Source organism: Xyrauchen texanus, chromosome 14 (genome assembly GCF_025860055.1).
Source record: "Xyrauchen texanus isolate HMW12.3.18 chromosome 14, RBS_HiC_50CHRs, whole genome shotgun sequence".
NCBI lineage: Eukaryota > Metazoa > Chordata > Actinopteri > Cypriniformes > Catostomidae > Xyrauchen > Xyrauchen texanus.
The window spans coordinates 10,329,960-10,352,183 of NC_068289.1; the positions used below are offsets into that span (position 1 = coordinate 10,329,960).

Consider the following 22,224-nt stretch of genomic DNA (forward strand, 5'->3'; position numbering starts at 1 on the left):
AGAGCAGTGTTTCCCAAACTGGGGGAACGTGTACAACTGGGGGTACTTGAGGTGACAATGGGGGTATGCAAATACAATTCTGAGATTTACCGTTCTTTCAATTTCATCACAGTCTAAAATAACATTCAAACCCAGTTAATTTCTCACTGGCAAAATTTATTTTGTGTGCCCTCTAGTGTAGAAACACCAAAATAGGCAATGAAATAACCCTACATTTTGCGGTTAAATAAATGCATCTACTCATGAGTAGACTTTTTCACCAGCCCAGCCCAGTGCTAGGTGACGCAGCTTAGTGATAGCAAGTATTCACTGTTTTACCATACATGCCAGTCTTCCAAGATTTTAGTTTTTTTTCTTCGCAGTTTAAAAAGTAATTTGTATTTAAGGTTAGATGCATAGGGAGTTTTGATTCTGATGGCATAAGTTCATAAGCTTTGACGACAGGTGTCACCGACATTCAGTGCCACCAAATAATTTTCATATTCACGCAGTCATTTTCACTCACATTTGCTCGCAAAGTAGAGACCTGTTTTTACATTGCTACATGATGTTTTTCCAGCAAATGAGCTCAACCTTGCTAATAGTGTCAAATGTGACATAAAAAAAAGCACCTTGAGCTGACTGCGCAATTGCACAGATACTTATCCTCAATGCTCAAATTCGGCCAGCAATTCAGTACCAGCAGTGATGCGCAATTCCAGGCACAGAACCGAACGCTATTCTTGCATACCGCGCGATGAGGGGGGAGATTTCAGTTATGCAGTTATATCATATCTAGCATTCCCATCTCAATCAGTCAGCCATTTATTCAAAAAAATAATAAAATATATATATATATATATATATATATATATATATATATATATATATATATATATATATATATATATATATATATATATATATATATATATATGATTAAATGTACAAAACATGTAAAACTATAACATGTTTAATATAAGGGAGTTGTTTTACAAGGATAACTGTTTTAAACAGACATATATTCAAATTACCTAGTGTGAATTTTATCTATGCATTTGAGATGGGGTACGTGAAAGGATATTGAATGTTTGAAGGGGTACGCCACTGTAAAAAGTTTGGGAACCACTGCTCTAGAGTTCCGATTTTAAACTGAAAAGTATGATTTTCAAAGTAAATTTAGATAATATGCAGCAGTAAGGCCCATACAGAATCAGCACACACAGAATATGCAGCAAACCAAATATCTCCTGCCCCTTGTGCTTGTTTATTAAATATGATTAAATATTTTAGCTAATTTAATAATGCTTTCAGCAACCACTGAGACTGTAGTACACCCAGCTCATTTTAACACATTATACTGTTAAAATTCACAGAATTCTGCAGATTTTCATGCAAAAATATGCAAATAATGGTTTCATATTAGCCTTGGATGGGCCTTATCAAACCACATGAAAGAGTTTCAAACAACAGGGTGTGATATGGACTCACAGAACCCTGAAGTACAGATATATGTTACTAAGCCAAATTTCCTCACCCTTTCAATCTTTTTTTTTTTTAGTTGCTAGTTACCCTAATATCTTTCCAACTCCTCTATCCAACCACTATTTCCAGATGTTTCTCTCCCTAGTCTTAGACAGCAGACGCACAGAATGCCAACAGTCCTCTCAATGATCACCTAATGCATATTGCAAACAAAACTGGAGAGCACTTTCTCATACTTACAAACTCTAATCTGACTGCCATGCTGTTATCAACTCCCGGTTTTAGAGCAAACTGTTTTTAATGATTTATTTCTACACCAGCTTATTATTGAGGAATAATCCTTTTAAGATAACCCTGTCACCATAAAAAAAAAACTAAAACTGTGGTTGGCTGCTTTGCATATCGGTCAGACTGTCTCTTCCTGTCTAAGCAGGAGGATTGTTGCCAGAGAAGTGCCTGAAATTCTGCATGGGATTGCTGTTATGGCACACATTTGGCCATTTGTAATGTAAGTGCTAGGTATTGACCTGTACTCTTATTAAGGAATTGTTACCCAAAGTTGCTTAAAAGGTTACTTAAAGGGATGGTTCACCCAAAGATGAGAATTCTTGTTGCAAACCAGTATGACTTTCTTTCTTCATTGTAACTCAAAAGATTATGTTAGGCAGAATGCTCGTTTCAGTCATCATTCACTTTCATTGTATAGAAGAAAAAAAAATTCAATGGTGACTGAGACTAACATTCTGCCAAACATCGTTTGTGTTCCATGGAAGAAAAAAATTTATACAGGCTTAAGGGTGAGTAATTATGGAATTACGATTGTGTCAATAATAATGAATGTAACTTTATAAAACTGAACGTAACTTTATAAAACTGAACGTAACTTTTTCAGAAACTATCAAAAATATTCCATTACAAAAGAAGACAAACACAATTAAAATGAAAAAAAAAATGAACTCAGTCGCACGAATTTAACAGGCTCTTCAAATATGCTTCATTTTTTGTTAATGTTTTTCAAAGATTCGTTTTCGCAAATCGTGGATTCTGAATACACTGCCACAGATTTCGCTTATGCTTCGCAGTTTTTCGTTTGCTGTTTTGAGACAAACCTCTCGTGGGGGTGGGCTTAACAGTGATCTACTCTGATTGGATAGTGAGCTTTTGATGGACAGGTGCTCTCTCTCGGATGTACAGACGTCACTCAGTGGCGCGCATATTGGAAAGCTCTCGCGGTGATTTGTAGTTATGCAATACGTCGTGCTTTGTTGTATTACTTACTAACAATATGTAAATAATATTTGACCTATAATTATATAATTTTATATTATATGAGACCTTCGATCATCTAATAATCGTCTTCGATCAGTCTGTAAAGATGAGCTCTCAGGAGAGACATGGAGCGGCATCATCTTCCTCCTCCTCTTTGTCCAAGGCAGCTTGAAGTAAGTTCGTGTTACTGAAGTAACCAATAACGTCGATAAAAGTTTTATTCATGTAACGTTACAGTGTGCAACAGTTCTGGCTTTATTTTGCAAATTTATATGTCTACTATATATGTTTGCTATAAAAAACAAGAGCAACTGACATGTAATCGACGACTACTCAACACAGGCCCAAAGCATTCACCGGTAAATTAGCCATTAGCCAAGTCTGGCTACATGAGTCTACCCTCTCTTTCGAGCAGAACAAGAGCAAACAAGGCAAGAGAGTAAATGCAGCAGCACACCATCTGCCCGAAAAACTGGTTCCATATTCCCTGGCACAACCTATTATCTTTCTTTGTGTGTATCTGTGAGACAGAGAGATATTGTCTGTAAGTTTGAGTGTGTGTGTAAGAGCAGAAAACCACAATTTCTGCTGTGCCACAGGTGTTGTGAGCCCCAAAGCAAAATAAAACTTCTTAACTACAATGAAAACACAGGAGTCAGCCAGCCAGTAGCTAAATGACATACAGGAGATGAGGTGAGAGATGAAGGAAGGGAGGGGGAAGAGGGAACAGGAAAGGGAAACAGGCATGGCCACAGGTGTGAGAACACCCAGGGAAAAAAAATAGGAAACCTGCCAAAAAAAAACCTTAATGTGTAATGAATATCTAAGTAAGACAAAACAACAAAGAGAAGATGACAAAGGTCTTAAAGACAGAAACCAGGGACAAAGAACAGAAGTCAAGTTGCAGAGGGAGCAAGCGTCCCTGTTTAGGAATGTTTGTGGAGCATTCTGGAAAGCTGACAAAGTTGTGTGAGGGCATATTATACTCTCATGGTTCTGCTGGCCGCTTCACATTCTTGTCACCCAGAAAGAGAGGGAATTCCCTTAACCCCGCAGGGAACAGGGGGTGTAAGACACTTGAGGTCTTCTGACCCTGGAGAAAAATGATAAGCTCATTAATCTTGATACTGCAGCTTTATCTGTCAGCTTGCGTTGAAGGTGGCTGTCTGTAGTGCTGCAAAAGCCTGAAGAGACACAAGATTTTCCTGCACGTCTAAAGGTGTGCAGACAAAAGAGCATTTCCCCCTCCCTCATCAGACACATAAATTATGTCAGAGCAACTCTATGCCACCTGATACTGCAGGAATGTCTCTGCTCTGATCTCAGTTTATAACAGCTGTGGAGAACACATAAACCCCCATAAATCATACAAAGACCCAGAAGCACACAGAAACGTGTAACAGTGAGAAAACACTAATTAATTATCAGCGTGTCATCTGCCACTTGCATCAATCACTCAGCCACTGCTACATGTTAAGGCCTATTCATACAGAGCATGTTTTTTCATTACTACACGTTGTTAAAAAAACAATGAATTATTATGGACCCCTTCAGACTGAGAGTAAAAATTGGTTCTGTAAACCTTTATATTTCACATGTTTTTCATAGTATGCTCAGTAAATAATCTCACTGACCAATGAGATGCAAGCTTTTGGGTCATGCTATATTGTTATATATATTGCTATGGAGCGGCCAGTACGAAACCCACACTGGCTTTCAGGGAGGATACGGTCAGCAAGGATTTGTAGATGTGGTAGAATAGTGCAAGCAAATATCTTGCCAGCAAGACTGAGCAGAGATATTCCTCTGAAGTTGTTACAGTCTGCACGGCCCCCCTTGTTTTTATAGATGGAGATGATGCTGGCATCTCTAAGGACATCTGGGAGATATCCACTGTTCCAACACATCACAACCAGATGATGTAGAACAGAGGCAAGAACATCACCGCCTGCCTTATAAGCCTCAGGGGGGAGGCCGTCAGCTCCAGGAGACTTGTTATTTTTTAGTGCCTTAATTGCAGATTTGACTTCCTCGATGGTAATGTCTGCATCCAGATCAGACATAGGGGGGAGCTCAGGAATAGCAGCAGTTATTGCCAATGTATTGGCTGTGACAGGCTGAGCATAGAGAAGGCTGTAGTGCTCTGCCCATCTCGCCAATTGAGATTCCACATCGGTCAGAAGTTCGGCTGATAGGGAACGGAGTGGAGAGGATTTTTTAGGGACTGGGCCCAAGGATTCTTTCAGACCTTCAAAGACACCTCGGATGTTTCCAATGGACGCACTTAACTCAATACGTTCACACAATGTGCTCCAGTAAGCCTGCATGGCTGTGTGAGTGACCCTTTGGACATTGCGGCATGCCTGCTTCAATGCTGCCCTATTTGAGCGAGTGTTATGCTGCAGATAGGACAGTCTTGCTGAACGCTTAGAGTCAATTGCAGGTAGGAGCAGGCAGGCATGGGTTTTGAACCAGTCAGGCTGTGATCTGGATCGCTTTCCAAAGATGGAAAATGCAGCCTTTGTGGTAACAGAGTGGAAGTGCTGCCAGGCAGTCGTGATATCTTCATGAGGAGGTGAAGAGTCAAAGCTGGAAGCAAGTAGTTCCTGGAACGTATACTGCGACGCAGGAACATAGGTTGCAGAAATATCCAGACGAGGAGTAGGCTTGGGCCTTGCGTAATGAAACTTGCTTGGGACCATCCTTAATTTACAACGTAGAAGGGCATGATCAGTGTCACAATCTGCTGAGTGCAGTGATCGGCAGTGTGTTACTTCCTTCAAATGCTCACGCTTCACCAGTACATGGTCAAGTTGGTGCCAGCGCTTAGAACGTGGATGACGCCAGGTGACTTTAGAGGAACTTGAGCCCTGAAAGAATGAAGAGGGGACACAGAGTTTGTGGGTGCTGCAGAGTTCCAGTAAGCGCTGACCTTTGTCATTCATGTTGCCATATCCATGGCTTCCCAGAATATCAGGCCATGCACTGGAGTTAGCACCCACTCTGGCATTAAAGTCACCAAGGATAATCAGACGTTCAGTTGAGGAGGTCTTCTGAATAATGGAGCTCAGTTGACTGTAAAATGATTCCTTTACATCTAGTTCGGAAGTCAGCGTAGGGGCGTAAGTGGCTATGATTGTAACTGGGCCACAGATTGTGTGCAGGCGCAGTGAGGAAAGACGTGAGGAGATGGGGACAGGTTTTTCCACTGAGGACATTAGCTTGTTTTGAATTGCAAAGCCAACTCCGTGCATTGGTCTGTCACCATCTGGGTATCCGTTCCAGAATAAAGTGTAGTTTTTTCCTGGACAGAACCAAAACCGGTCAGCCAAGTTTCACTCAGAGCAGCGATGGAGATGTTAAGTCGGAGTAGTTCTGCATCAATCAGGGCTGATTTACGAGGTGAGACGCAGTCCATGTCAGAACTAACGCCAAGCAATCGCACATTCCAGCATGCGATGGAGGTATATGCGACAGTTGCATGATGATGACCAGGTCGCGCCTGCCGTACACGCGAACCTTGCCGAGCAATGACAGCACTCTTAAGGACAGAGTGCTCCCGAGTTGCCAGTCGTGGAGGCTGAATATTAGACGTCATAATGGAGAGATGAGATGCTCATAGTAGAGAGCGCCCGGGCAAAATTTTAAGTGAAAGGATGCTCGCCCAGGTCAACCTTCCACCTCTGGACTCAATGCTACAAATTCCAATGGAACAGAAATGTGTGACGGTTGGTGTAGTTATGAGTTGCCCCGCAGTGACCAGCTAACTAGGTCTATTGCCCCGTGACCATTGGCGAAGTGCTCTTCTGCTCACCGGGCGGCTGAGATAGACCGACTCAGGTGCTGTGACAGCAGGCACGATCTGATACTCAGCATACCAGCCCCTGCTGCCGGGCTGGCAGGGTTTACTGGATTTCGTCTGGTCTCTCGCCTTTGACCTGTCTGGCTTGCTTGAAGCTACCAGGGGTACAAAAGGCCCCCTCCAGCATAGCTCTCAGGGTCATTGAGACTCACAAGCTGTTCCGCCACGACAAGGCACCAGTCCATAGAACAGAAAGCCAGTGTGGGTTTCGTACTGGCCGCTCCATAGCAGACATGGTTTTCTGTGTCCGTCAACTACAGGAAAAGTGTATAGAACAGCATAAACCTCTGTTCTTGGTGTTTGTAGACTTGACCAAGGCCTTTGACTACGTTAGTCGATCTGGACTTTTCCTCATTTTACAAAGACTTGGCTGCCCTCCAAAGTTACTGAAGGTGATCATTGAGTTTCATGAGGGCATGAAGGCAACTGTACAGTCTGAAGGCACTCGCTCTGATGAGTTCCAGATAAGGTGTGGGGTAAAGCAGGGATGTGTCCTTGCTCCTACCCTCTTCGAATTTTCTTCTCTGCACTACTACGCGTGCCTTCCCTGGTGACTCGGGTATTCTTCTACATACCCGTAGCTCAGGAAAACTTTTCAATATGGCCAGACTGCGGGCGAAGGCTAAAGTGCGCCATGTTCTGGTACGTGAGCTGCTTTATGCTGATGATGCTGCCTTTGTTGCCCACTCAGAGGCAGATCTACAACTACTCTGCTCATCTTTTGCTGCTGCATGTCTAGAGTTTGGTTTGCAGATTAGTCTTAAAAGACAGTTATTCTTGCCCAACCTGCAACCCTAAACCCTACAGTATACATTAACAACACATGTCTATCTGTGGTAGACAAATTCACCTACCTGGGTTCCACCGTATCAAACAACAATAACCTTGACTCAGAGCTTGACATGCGCATTGGGAAGGCATCATCAACATTTGGAAAACTGAGCAAGCGTGTCTGGCACAACAAGAACCTCTCATTGCTCCTCAAAGTTCGTGTGTACCATGCATGTGTACTGAGCACCTTACTATATGCAAGTGAGACATGGACAACATACAGGAGGCACGAACATCGCCTCAACGCCTTCCATTTTCGCTGCCTTCGTTCCATACTGGGTGTATGCTGGAAGGATCATGTGCCAAACTCTGTCATACTTGAGAGAACTGGTTCCAGTGACCTGTACACCATCCTCCGTGAACGCCTCCTCCGCTGGACTGGGCATATATATCGAATAAATGACTTTCGCCTTCCAAAAATCTTGCTTTATGGCGAGCTGGCAAATGCCCCCCGCACACATGGCCGCCCCCATCTATGTTTTAAAGACGTCATTAAGAGGGATCTTCAGGCTTTCTCCATCAACCTGGACAACTGGGAGGCACTTGCAAATGACAGAACCAAATGGCGCACAGCAATTAACAACGGCCGCAGGGACTCTCAGGAGGCCTACAAGTCATTTCTGGAAGAGAGACGCTCAAAACGGGAAGCAGTTTGTCGTACTCGACATGAACGGCCATAGTAGTAGTAGTATATATATATATATATATATATATATATATATATATATATATATATATATATATATATATATATATTTTTTTTTTTATTATTATTATTTTTTTTTTTGTCTTTTTGGCCAGACAGTGGAGTGAGAACAGGATTTTTAAAAGAATACCTCAGCTCTGTAAGTACTCCCAAAGCAAGTGAATGGGTATAAAAAATATGAAGTTCCAAATCTCAAGCACATAAAGGCAGAATAAAAGTAATCCATAAGACTCCAGTGGTTAAATCCATGTCTTCAGAAGAAATATGATAGGTGTGGGTGAGAAACAGATCAATATTTAAGTTGTTTTATGTTTTTTTTATATCAATTCTCCTCCCTGCCCATTAGGTGGCAATATGCATTAAGAATGCAAATCCCCAAAAAACAAAAGAAAAGAAAAAGTGGAGATTGATAGTAAAAAGAACTTAAACATTGATCTGTTTCTCACCCACACCTATCATATCACTTCTGAAGACATGGATTTAACCACTGGAGTCTTATGGTTTGCGTTTATGCTGTCTTTATGTGCTTTTTGGAGCTTCAAATTCACTTGCATTGTATGGATCTTCAGAGCTGAGATATTCTTCTAAAAATCTTTGTTTGTGTTCAGCAGAAAAAAATAAATTCATACACATCTGGGATGGCATGAGGGTGAGTAAATAATGAAATAATGTTTATTATTAGCAGACTAAGGTGCACAAGAGAGGATTTATATGGCAAAGCCAAAGAGCAGAACTTTCAAGATCTAACCCACATATATACACACAAATCCCACATACAACTGATGAGTAAACGTGGCCAGACAAAGAGGAAAAATGAAAAGAGAACAGAATAAAGAAAACCCCCAGAAATAAACAAATTAAGAAATTCAGAGTGTGAAAAAGGACAGCCATAGAAGAGAGAAAGAAAGAGAGGTGAAGTACATTAAAGCCATTTACGCTGCTTCAAAAAAAGCCCTGAATGAGCAGAGTGGTAATCATAAAAAAACTCCATCTATTCTGAGCCAGTCCATTAAGCAAGGTGGGGGGAGAGTGAGACAGTCCATTAAGCAGACCAGGGGAGAGAGAAACAAATGGGTATACTTCACTAACTCGACAAAGCTCCAAATGCATTCAACCCACTGTAGCAATACAGCTCTTTTCATATACAATTTCATCAGAACCTTGTGGCTATTCTAGATGTGTATTTTATTGAGGGAGAAGAGGATAAAATGAGCAAACACAAGAAAATGCAACAAAAGAGAATGGTTGGTTATGAAAGAACACAAAATAGTGGATCAATGTCAGAGTGTTGGTTTCAGTCTGGATGCCTTAATGGAAACCTTGCGACAAAGACCTTCTGCAATTTAACCGGTTACAAAAACAACTTTCCTTACAAAGAATATGATACTGTGTATAATTTTGTCTCTCTCTCTCTCTCCTACTTTCCTGTCATACTCTACTGTCCTATAAAATAAAGACCCCCCAAAAAAAAAAATTATGCTTTTAGCTGAATATTATGTTAAAGGTGAAGTTTGTACTCTCCTTTTGTGCAGAAACACATAATAATAAGTCATATGTAGCTTGATTTCCCTGAAAAGTGCAAACATTGTAAATCTCTGGCACAATAAAAGCATTGCTCTTTCTTTGGGTGGCCCAAAATATCAAATTTGGCTCAGTCAGTGATGTGAGTTTGGGGCGGGATCATCAGTGTCTGGCCAATGGAAGACGGGGGTAGTGTTTGGGAAAACATCTTTGAAATCAGTCATTATTTTTTGCAATTCCACATTAACTCTTTCCCCGCCAAACACGGAATTTTCCGTGTTTTATGAAAAAACGCTTCCCCGCCAAACACGGAATTTTCCGGATTTCCGTGTTTTAGGTGTTATACGGTAAGGAAGACCCCTGCGCATGTTTTGAAAGAGTACGCAACTCTTTGATCAAAGAAACAGACTGCGATCGTCTCAAACATGAAGAAGTGGAGTATGAGAAGCTCAAAATATCAGACATAAACATGCCTTTTTCTCAGCTTTTTGTCTGAAATGTTGTTTTTTGACAAAACCTACCTCTGTTCAAGTCGCAATAAAAAAAGAACAAATGAAGATAAAATAAAATCGTTTTTTTTTGCCTAAAAGCAGAGGCCCAGATCTTTATTTTGATATATAGCATCTTCATATATTCATGGAAGAAAATATTCTGCGGGCCATTAAATTTGAGCGAAAATCGTCAAAAACCCTGGCGGTGGCTGGCAACTTTTTTTTAAAAACGCTGGCGGGGAAAGAGTTAAGTAGCATTTTATATAAGCCATGATGAAAAAAAATATATATTTTTTAAATTATTATTAGATTATATTCAATTTGGAACAGCTAACATGATGCAGATCTCAGACTTGCCATGCTGGTCTGTTACTGGAACAAACTGGTTAAGCTGGTTATTGCAGGTAGATCAGCTTCATGTCACCACATGTCACCATGATGGATGACCAGCAAAATGCAGAATGAAAGTGCCCAAAACATCCCTTACAGTATGAGGTCAGTAAGAAGCAATAAGGTGCTTTTTAATGGTCAAATAAGATGGTCACCACCCGAACATTTGTTTAGTTCAGCAGGATCAGTAAGGTTATAACAACTTAAAGTGGAACACATTGAATGAACATTAGAAAAAATGGTGATACATACAGTACAATCATTTGATGACATGAACAGGATGATAAGTTACAATTATGTGATGACATGAACAGCAAGAAACTGATCTGAGGTCAGCACTCTTAAAGAGCTTTGAGAATGTGTCAGTGTGGTTTTACCATGTGTCTGCCATTCAGATCATCAGTCTGAGGGGATGAAAGGGCTGAATCACTACTACTCCGTACCAACAGAGGAGTACCTGAAAACAAACACACACAGTTACAATAGGGAGGAAAAAAAACTACTAAGTCAACTACACTTAAAATGTTCATTTTTTTCTCCTCATTACATATTTTATACACTAAAATATTTTAGACAAAATATATATATACAGTTCAACATTGCTGCTTTTGTTCTGAAGTTGTGTTAAAGTAATAATTCACCCAAAATTATAATTCTCTCATCATTTACTCACCTTTATACTTAACACTTACTGTCTTCTGTAAAACACATATGAAAATATTTTAAAGGAGGTATGAGATGCCCCCTCACCCACCCACACACACACACACACACACACACAATGCAAGTCAATGGCGTCCAACACTTTTAAGCTCCCAAAAAGACTTGCACACATGCAGTACATCAGTCAAGCGTGTAGAAAGTGAAATCAAGCTTCAAATCATGATCGTGCCTAGGAAACTGCAGATGTAAAGATTTATAGTGAAAAAGGAGTTACATTTTATTCTGTTCCCCACCCAAAACCGATCGTATTGCTTCACAAGACATGGATTAAACCACTCAAATTGTATGGATTATCTTTATGATGCCTTTATGTTGTTTTTGGAGCCTGAAAGTGTTGGACCCCATTGACTTGCATTGAATGGACAAAAATACCTCATATCTCCATCTAAATATTTTTGTTTGTGTTCAGGAGAAGAAAGTCAGTCATATAAGTTTGAGATGCCATAAAGTTGAGTAAATGATGAGAGAATTATGATAACTGAGGGTTAGGGTTAGGCTAACCTTAACTGAGCAAATGCATGCATCTGTTTGGACTCGTTTTAATCACAATGCTGTGATGCAAGTAACCGCATGCAAACAAACTGTAACAAATGATCTACGGAAATATCTGCAGTAATTCTATTATCAGCATGTTAATAATATTAACTTTTTCCTGGTTTCCTGGATAATATATCGGTTGCAGATATATTGTGCATCCATGGTGCGAATGCTGTTTCATGTTGTCTTCAACAACTGTCTATTCTTAAGCCCAGCACACTCTGTTTCGTGACTGGACGTGTGCATTTGTTGTCTTGTTATCAGTCTCATTCCTCCAGCTCAGCAGCAGCAGCTGACTCAGAACCTGGAGTTAAACACAGTTTACATCTCACTTATTCACACTTCACTGGAGCAGGGGCATATCAAGCACACAGTGAGAGTGAGGAAGGATATAAAAAAATCTGACAGCATTTCAAGAGGGTTTAAAGGCATATTTTGTTCTTTTTCAGCACAGTAAACAAGGGCTGTCTCTGTGTCAGAGGCTCTGACACGACACCTTGTAAATTCCAGTCGGCTGCTTCACTCAAGCATGCTTAAATTTGAGACTTGTTGCCTTCCATCAATAATTTAAAACATCTCTAACCATGCATGTGGGCCACAGCTCTCAGTGGAAAAGACCCCTCATGGTTCTCTGGGTGATATTCTAACTGAATGTGTAAAAATAAAACCTATAAATGTATGTAATACATTCATTATTTACATAAGATGTGGACATACTGAGAAACAGATTTGTATATAAAAATAGGACATCAGCACCACAATGCTAAAGAGTTGCTATGGGGGATGCTAGGTTGACGATTATTGGTCCAAGTCAAAAGAGCTCACCCCCAAGTCTCTGATATTCTGATGGCTAGAACTGACACTGGGTTCAGTTGCAAGAAACCCCTCAAGTCAATAAAACCCTAAGTTTTCTGTAAAATTTGAAACCTGTGCTTTCGTAATGCTCACTATCCAAACTGCTGTTTTCAAGCATTTTCAAAAAGTTTCTTGTCCACACTGAAACATATGAAAACTCATCAATCCCCTAACTGTGCATGTGAAAAACTGCCTTTCAATGTACAGTCTAAAAACAATTGTCTTCGTGTTCTGCCACCAGACAGCAATTCAGAGTAAACTTCCAGTCACCTTTGAATGAATGCAATTTGATGGTTGTTCAAAGTAACATTTATCTCTAACAACGTTATCAAAGTAAGTAGCAAGCACAAACAGTGCTAGGAAATAGGCCTCCATCTTGATTGCTTTGGGTTTAATGGATCACATGAATGCATCACATGACAACAAATATATCATCGTTTTCAAATATCTCCATTTTCTCTGTCCACACTACAATGCGAAGACCGTGTTTTCAAAGGTATCCAATTGGGAGAGCATTTTTGAAAAGCTCAGTTTTTGCTAGATAAATACACTTTCTCAGTGTGGATTGAAGGCCAAAACATAGAGAAAAGGACGTGCTTTCAAATGAAAATGTATTAGTGTGGATGTGGTCTAAGGCTTTTCTTAACTTAAAGAGATAGTTCACCCAAAAATGAAATTTCTCTCATCATTTACTCATCCTCATGCCATTCCAGATGTGTATGACGAATCCAGTGGTTTAATAAAAATTTAAGCAAGTTGGTTTTTGGATCAGAAAAGACCAAAATATAACTCCTTTTTTACTGTACATCTTGCCATCGCAGTATCTTGGGACAATGATTTCAAGCTTGATTACACTTCCTATAGCACCACCTAATGCTTTGCACATGTGTCGAGCACTATGAAGTGTACCGTGCTTGAAATCATGATCGTTAAAGGTGCGTACACACTGCCAGCGACTTTGTCGCTGCAGGTCGCCAGTGGCTGGCGGTGAAGTAGCTAGTGGGTGTTCCCACTACTGGTTGCCTAGTAACGTTTATAAATGACATTCACGGATGCCATTCCATTGCTGTTGACAGCGACTCTCTTTTCTTGCCACTAAAAACAAACATTTTGGAGGGAAAAGACTAAATATAAATGGAATCAGTACATAAAATGCTTTATATCAAAGATGAATGAGAAACAAGGCGTGCTGTTTGCCATAGCGGCTGTTTATCTGCGGCGAAAATGCAAATGCCGGTCTGTCTGGGTCCATAAAATTCCCGCGATCTCAGATACACCTTTCCACGTAGTATTTTTCTTAAAAATGTCCTTGTACGTGGGAAGAGACATATCATAGAGCACTGGAAAATTTCTAACAGCAAGAATTAGCCATTCATCCATCTTTCCGTTACTGCAGGAGCTGAGAGAGAGAGAGAGAGAGAGAGAGAGAGAGAGAAGGATCACGTGAGCTCTCCCGTCTTCCCTCCTATTGGCTGTCGCTTCCGTTAGTCGCTCTTCGTTTGAATAAAGTTGAACTTGTCTCAACTTTGTCGCGTCGCTGGACACGCCCACATCTAGTTGCCAACGGTCGCGACAGCTCGTGTCGCCGGAAGTCGCTGTGCTCTCATTGAAAATTAATGGTATGGTGTCGGTGTCGGTGTCGCGTGATGTCGCTGGCAGTGTGTACGCACCTTAAGGAGACTGCTGTCGAAATGAACAGTATTTTTTTTTCCTGTTCTGTTCAAAACCAACTGGATTGCTTCAGAAGACATTGATTAAACCACTGGTGTCTGATGGATTACTTTTATGCTCTTTATCTGCCTTTTGGAGCTTCAAAGGGCTGATCACCATTCACTTGCATTGTATGGACCTACAGAGCAGAGATATTCTTCTAAAAATCTTTGTTTTTGTTCTGCAGAAGAAAGTAAATCATACAGATATTGTACGGCATAAGAGTGAGTAAATGAAGAGAGAATTTTCAATTTTGGGTGAAAAATTCCTTTAAGGGGTTTCTTACAGTCAGCTGTTGATCTTTCCTTCAATACAAATTGATTTTTTTTTCTTTTTGCCCGATTGATCAGTAAAGTAGCAGCACACTTCTCCTCAACAAGCCACACCATTTGAGGCAACATTCATGTCTGTAGTGCAAACAGTGTGGGAAAAGTAACCCACTGAAGTTTACTTAGGGTTATGGGTTCATTCAAATCCCTAACTCTAATTATCTGCAGTAGTAATAGCTACTTTTGTTATCATTGTGGCTGCCTATCATTAACTAAAATAATGCCAATTTTGAATGGTGGTTGTGGGGTACTATTTTTTTAAGTAATGTTATTGAATATACAGTATTTTCCAGAAATAAAGTTGCATAAGTGGCACCTGGTCATGTATACCAAGTCATACCAAAAGAGTTTTTTAAACATTTTTTTTTTTTTTTTTGCTTTGGAACTATTTTCACAAGTGGTACATTTTCAAAATTCTTAGTACTAATATCAAGTAAATACCTGTCATAATGATATTACTATTAAACTTTTTTTATTTACATCTGTTCTCATTCGTTTGAATACATTTCATCTCATGAACTGATCTTAATGGTTTCATTTCATCCAACTGATCTTAATGGTTAATAAACAAATCGTTTGGTATATTTGTAGATTTTCAACTGGTTTAACTATTTGATGTGTTTGTAAAATATCGACATCTACAGTAAATCACATGTTCAGAAGAGGATAACAAAGCATAATGAATTTGTTACAATATTCCTTATTTATATCCTACGTAACTTCTACTGTTTACAGAATGTAACATACAGTATAAATTTAGAGTGTGTGTATGAGAATTTGCCATTTATAAACAGAGCAGGATAGACTGCAAGGAAGACAATTCATTTGTATACTGGAGGCCAGTCAGAGAGGTCAGAGAGGTGGGCATCAGAGGGAGGAATAGGGCAGGAACTGTTAAGCCCAATGACATCTGGGTCATCATTGTCCCAATGTCGACTATGTGATTTAGTAAACAAAGGCCTAACTAATGTAAAGAAAATTACAAGACTGTGACAAATCTGTGAGTCTCTCTCATTTGTCACTTTGGGTACTATAAAAGTGTCTGCTAAATAACTAAACGTACAGTAAATGTAATTACTCACCCCAATCTGAAAAGGTAAACTTTCCATGCATTCATACTGACTTTACAGTACAGTAAAACATGTTCAACATCTTTATGATTAATTTGTAACATGTATCTTGAATTGTTTGCTACAGAATGAAGAGACTGATAAAATTACTAAATTGAAAGATCCTCATTCTGTTGTGTTTGTTTGATTAAACCAATTGTTCTCATTACAAATCACAATAATCTTGTTTTCTGACAGTGGCTAGGTTTACATGCACCATCATAATGTGAATATAATGTGATTAAGGCAATACTGCGATTAAACTATAGGTCACGTAAACAGAATATTGTGATTATGATAATAATCAGAGTAATGATAATCAGAGTGAGATATGTGGAGTACTCTTGTTTTAATCACTTTATACTGGCATGTAAACGCTTCAATCGCATTTCTTCCAATCTGACCAAAGTGCGCCTGCACCAGTTCTGCAGACACATTATGTTCTAATCAAGCACAGGTTCGAAATCTTTGTGAAAAAGATGAAGCTGCATTTACTTTTCAGGCTTCATGTAAAACAACAGTTCCATGCACCCTTTTCCAGCAGTGGTGCTCCCCCATCTACAGCCCCATGGCAAAAGAAACAGATTTTTTTCTTGAGTTGTGGATATCCATTTGCAGTCTGAATTGAATGTTGGGGAGATAAAAAGACCATATGCCGCAAAATAATGGGAAGGAAATACATCTTTGAATGTGTTTGTGCATCCATCTGGTGCATTCTGATTCACAAACAAATGATTCATATGAACCAATTATTTTTAGTGAATCAAAAGAGGCAGAGCAACCAGTGAAGTCTGACAAACAAAGATTATGTTCAGTGAATCAAAACAGACAGCACATCCAGTGCAGTCAAAAATGACTTATGAAGTGGTTCTTTTAATAAATTGTTCAAAAAGACCAATTTTCCCTATGCCAAACTGTATTTAAAGAGACATATTTGCAACATTATTAAATATTAATTTATAAAAAAAGCATTAAAACATAAAATTTCTCAGCAAATAATCAAAGTAATGGCTAGTTGCATGTAAACGGAATTGAAGTGGTAGGCACAAATTATGTAAACATCTTAATCGAATTATTCCTTCAGATTATTGCAATTATCAGAGTATTGGTGAACATATAAACGTAGCCAGAGATTATACGAAAGGAAACTAACAAAACCCCGATGAAAGCGTGTTAGGAGGTTTTGAAAGAACAACTAGCTTTGTTACGGAGTGGTGGTGGTGTAGTGGTCTAAAACACATAACTGGTAATCTGGTAATCAGAAGGTCGCTGGTTCGATCCCCACAGTCACCACCATTGTGTCCTTGAGCAAGACACTTAACTCCAGGTTGCTCCGGGGGGATTGTCCCTGTAATAAGGGCTCTGTAAGTCGCTTTGGATAAAAGCATCTGCCAAATGCATAAATGTAAATGTTACAAGTGTGATCAGTTTGGTGCTTTGTACTAAGAGTTTTTAAAATGTACCACTTGCATGTGAAAACAGTACCAAAGCTAATAAAAACTGTACAACTGTAATTGGCAGGCAGTAGGACCCGGGAGCAGCCACCCAACTCCCCTTCAGCTGCTTAATGTCAAAATGTGCTCTATGAAGATTACTCCAGGACCTACACATTGTATCGCAATGGAGTTGCATTTGACACAAGTCTATAGTTTGTTAGAACAATAATGTTACAATGGACAGAATATTTAAACTTGCTGTATTTAAAAAAACTTCTACCATATGTTTTCTTCTGTTTGTGTGAAAGCATACTTGTTTAGAATGCAGTATGTTTGACTGGTTGACATCAATTATATATATTATGTAAGTAAGTCATTTTGAACTAAGTCGCAAGATCTTTCAGATTATGAAAAGCACACAACTTAAATTCTGGCAAATATGGTAATGGTAATAGTGACGTTTGTCTTTCCTTAGTCCAGCAGGGGGTAAGCAGTGTGTCCATCTCTTGGGTTTTCATTCAAACCTCCCAGCTGTTCACTTACTCTCTACTTCCAATTTAAGCACAGGATCTACAGGCCTAAATGCCCCTCAGCCTTGCTCTCCTTACAAGGAACAATAAGCAGACAGTTCTCTGCCTGGCCCTTCCAGACCCCCAGCTGTTCAGAGAGACAGTCAGTGTGAGACTCCTCTCCATTCAGTCAATTACATCTAACAAACAGCCCAACAGAGATGCATGTCCTCTTAATGCAACAAAAGTATCCTAATAACACAGCTCATGTGCATGAATACAGATAAACAGTTTAATAAATTACAATGTAAACTCAAAGAAAGGACATTGTATTAACCAGGAGTGTGTGCTGATTCTGAACATTTATGTAATGCTCTATACTAGGCATGCACCGATACAGAAATACAGACTGATGCTGGTAGACCAGTTTATAATTATTTTAAACCGATAGCCTATATGATGACACAAATATGACAATATCAATACAATGACTATCTCTACATTCTAAATGGCATAAAAACTCTTCTTTTATTTATGCAGTTTATGTTGGCATAAATGGCTGGGAGGACAGAGTAGGGAGTTTTTCATTGCAAACCTTTAGGTCTATAGAGTTGACCCTATTTTGAACATTCTGAAAAAGGAAAATCCTGTTCTACTTCCTATATACATTTACTTTAAATGTATTCACAAATGTTTTACTTCAACACTATAACTATTTTATTAGGAACACCTATACACCTACTTATTCGTGCAATTATCTAATCAGCCAATCACATGTCAGCAGTTTTGGTAAATAAAATGCTGCACAACAGAGCTACACAGTATTAATGAAAACATTAATGGAAAACAAATCTGATTACCTGTGGCACAAGGCTCTAATGGCTGAATCACAACATGCTCATAAAACACTTGCATTTGTGATATTGAAATATATAATAATAATAATAGTATTAAAACAACCATTTAATAATATATTTATTTATAAGTATTTATTGCTACTTTTTTAATATACATTTTTTATACAGTAGTTAATTTTTCTGTCTTCAATTTCATGCATCCATTTGAATAGAGCTTTCATGTAAGCGGGACTTTTATTTTGACAGACATTTGAGTTCTTCCTGTATTTTGGGTTAGTTATATCAAGCTTTCCATTAGTGCTGGGATAATCCTATCACGACTCTTGAACTGAAATCTCCGTGCGGCACCGTTTATACTCTAAACACACTGAATGAAAATTAAGAACCAGCAGTGTGTGTTGCATTTGTCTGAGTGTGTGCTGCATTTGTTTGAGTGTGTGCACACACGTGTGCCCGTGCCAGTGACTGTGTGTGTGTGTGTGTGTGTGTGTGTGTGTGTGAGAGAGAAGCAGATGAACAAAGCAGCACCTCTTGCAGCGTGCAGCGCATGTGACTGTATATGATATAATTAAATTACATCCTTCTGCTGTTTAATGATGTCCAGAGGTTTTTTTATTTCATTTTCAATTTGTCATTGATTTAATCTCAAAACTGTCACATATCATATTGTTTTGCTAATGACAGGTACCGAAATTAGCAACAAGATGATGCTAATATATGATACAAATTTTGGTATCGCGATACTGCGTTAGTACCGGTAAACCGTGCAACCCTACTCAGCAGCATGTCACACAATGACAAGGAACAAGAGTGAACACCTTAAGCACAATTAGAAACACTGGCCTTCCTCCTCACCACTCCACAACATCCATCACTCTCAGGGTACATTTACATTACAAAGATGCATGCCAGGCCAGTAGTTGGCGATGTCACTTTGTAAAGAAACTCTACACGCCTGCGCACATAAGCATTCTTCCACAGAGTGGTGAATACAAACAATGAAGATGGCAAAAGCATCAAGCTATTTTTTCTGGACGGACAATGAGGTTACTTTATTACTACAAGTGACTCTGAACTATAAAGCACGCCACCTTTTTAAGGACTCCAACTGGGGATCTCATATTGGTCTCTTCGCCTTGGAGGAAAGGACAAAGTTCTCGAAGATCATACCTATAGACTGAACACACAATATGCGTGAGCATGACGTCATAGTTTTCACAAATTCACGTTTTTGTATGTTTACACGGAGACAATGTAAACGTACATTGTCGTGTAAACGAACAGCCAAAATGCATAAAAAGTTTTCCGTTTTTAGTTGAAAACGTTGTCGTATAAACGGCCCCTCAGTCATGTGCGATTAGCCTACCATGATGGCTTCAGTGGATAACTGTTAGACTCCAACTTATTTGACTGATTTGGCAGCACTAGATGATTCATCAGTCTTACTTTGCTTTTAGATCACGCAGCTTAGGATACTATTGGTCAGATGAGAGCCGAAGACCATTAAAGGTGAGCATAACAGATGATGTGTCTGCAAGATGATAGGTGTAAATTTGGACTCAGGGATCAAGGCAGATGGAGACACGATGCCAGAGACAAGGGGGACGTTCTGCTCTGTGGTCTAAAAACTGTAGACCTGGGGGTCTTTTCACTGTCTGTCTTTATTTGTCTCTTTATTGCTGGATGAATGATCTATCCTTCACTCTTACGGTTTGTGTGTACAAACAAAAGTAAACAGAAAAGAGGCAATGTCCTTTTTGCCAAAAAAATGATATTCACACACACAGAATTTTTATTTATTAAGGTCTATACTCTTGCTACGTCTTCTGAAAAAGAGGTTTACAAACTTCACAGCTTTAGGAATATTTCTTTATATACGTAATCAGCATTATCTAAATAAACAGACATGTACATTCTTCTCCTGCTATTCTCTTCTTGAAATAACAAAGATGCTTGCTTTCTTACCATTTATCATGATGCATTTTAGTAGTTTTGGACAGTAACTACTCAACTAATTTATTCTCATTAATTAGCAAGGAAAATTACGCACAAAGGTAAGATGAGTTCCAAAATGCAGGTCGACATTTTAATGTTTGTAAAATGGCAATAAAAAATAGTTTCCTCCTTAATGCAAAAATGGGTTTCTGAAATAGCTCATAGCTTCAGCAGTTTTACTATCTCTATTTATCTCTATTAATATTAACCAGAATGATCTTTGTTTGGACAAGTGCATACGCAGTATAAATGAATGTTCAGTTACAGTGGAAATTCCAAATAATGCGAGCTGTCCTGTTAATATTTGTAGACACCAGAATACTGGCTTAATATGGATGCATTTACAAGATGCTTATATTATCTGAATATGACTGAATTCTGATTAATATTGGATTATTTTTGTGCATCTAAACACAGTCAATGATGAGCTACCAATCCAGAATAAAAGTGTCTGATGGTTCATAGAGGACATCATGGAATGCTAAAGTGATACTAGGAAAGAGATCTGACCTTTGGATATCAAACCCCTGGGGTCTCACCAAACCCAAAGAAAATGTATGGGCATATGTCAAAAATATTTGTACGGTCAAGTATTGATTCTTATTGAAAGAACACCCTGGATGCACTTAAATCTGGAGTTATTGATGAAACTAAACAACAACGGGGAAAAAAATCAATGCTCCTTTTAATCTGATCATTCAAAATGTGTTTTAGGGGTACAGGGTGGCCATTGTGTGTGTGTGTGCGTGTGTGTGTGTGCACGTGTTTGTGTGTGTGTGTGTGTGTGTGTGTGTGTGTGTGTGTGTGTGTGTGAGTGAGTGAGTGAGTGAGTGAGTGAGTGAGTGAGTGAGTGAGTGAGTGAGTGAGTGAGTGAGTGAGTGAGTGAGTGAGTGAGTGAGTGAGAGAGAGAAAGAGAACAAATTTTATGGTGTTGTATCTGTCCTTTCTGTAACATGACAGCTGTGGTCACAATAAACAGTTGTTTTATGGAGGAGAGCTGCATAAACATAAACACTGTTCAAAATGTTGCTTGTTGTGTAACACTGTAAAAGAATAACAGCATATAGGTTTGGAATGAAAAGAGGATGAATAAATAATGACAGAATCTTTGCGTCAACTATACCTTTAACACAGGGTCTTCTGAGAAAATATATATATATTTAGCTCTCACCGTGATTATAGACAGAGACAATCTGACTTCCAACTGAGCAGAGATAATGATAAAGAAAACCTGTGACTTACATTTACAAACTGTATTTGAGATTACTTAAAAAGCTGATTTTGCAATTAAGTCTAAAAAACCTCAATGTTCCACAGAATAAGACTGTTCTTTATGTTTAGAGAACTACAAAGATTGATCTTTACTATGGAAAAATTCCTTTTGAAAAGTAAATACCAGAAACATGGATGATGAGAAATGGATCGATTATCTTGAGTCATCAGAGAGGGAATTAGCTGCTAACCCCATAGCGACCAAGGCAGACTTGGAACGCATCTGGGAAAAGTTGGTGAAACAACGTCTGAATTGTTGTAATTCCTGAGGACGAATGCGGCAGAAATATGGTGAAATACCAAGACAAACTCTTCCAGAGTCTGCTTGACATAACAGGCCATAAGCTGGAAATCGAGT

General features: G+C 39.1%; 1 protein-coding gene across 1 annotated transcript in view; it reads right to left on the reverse strand.

The window, feature by feature from the left end:
• The window catches only part of pard3bb (par-3 family cell polarity regulator beta b), a 463,809-nt gene that overhangs the window by 318,629 nt on the left and 122,956 nt on the right, over positions 1 to 22,224 (reverse strand). The window contains exon 4 of the mRNA XM_052143015.1: positions 10,912 to 10,991. Within this exon, the coding sequence (XP_051998975.1) occupies positions 10,912 to 10,991 (80 nt within the window). The remainder of the gene's footprint in view (positions 1 to 10,911; positions 10,992 to 22,224) is intronic.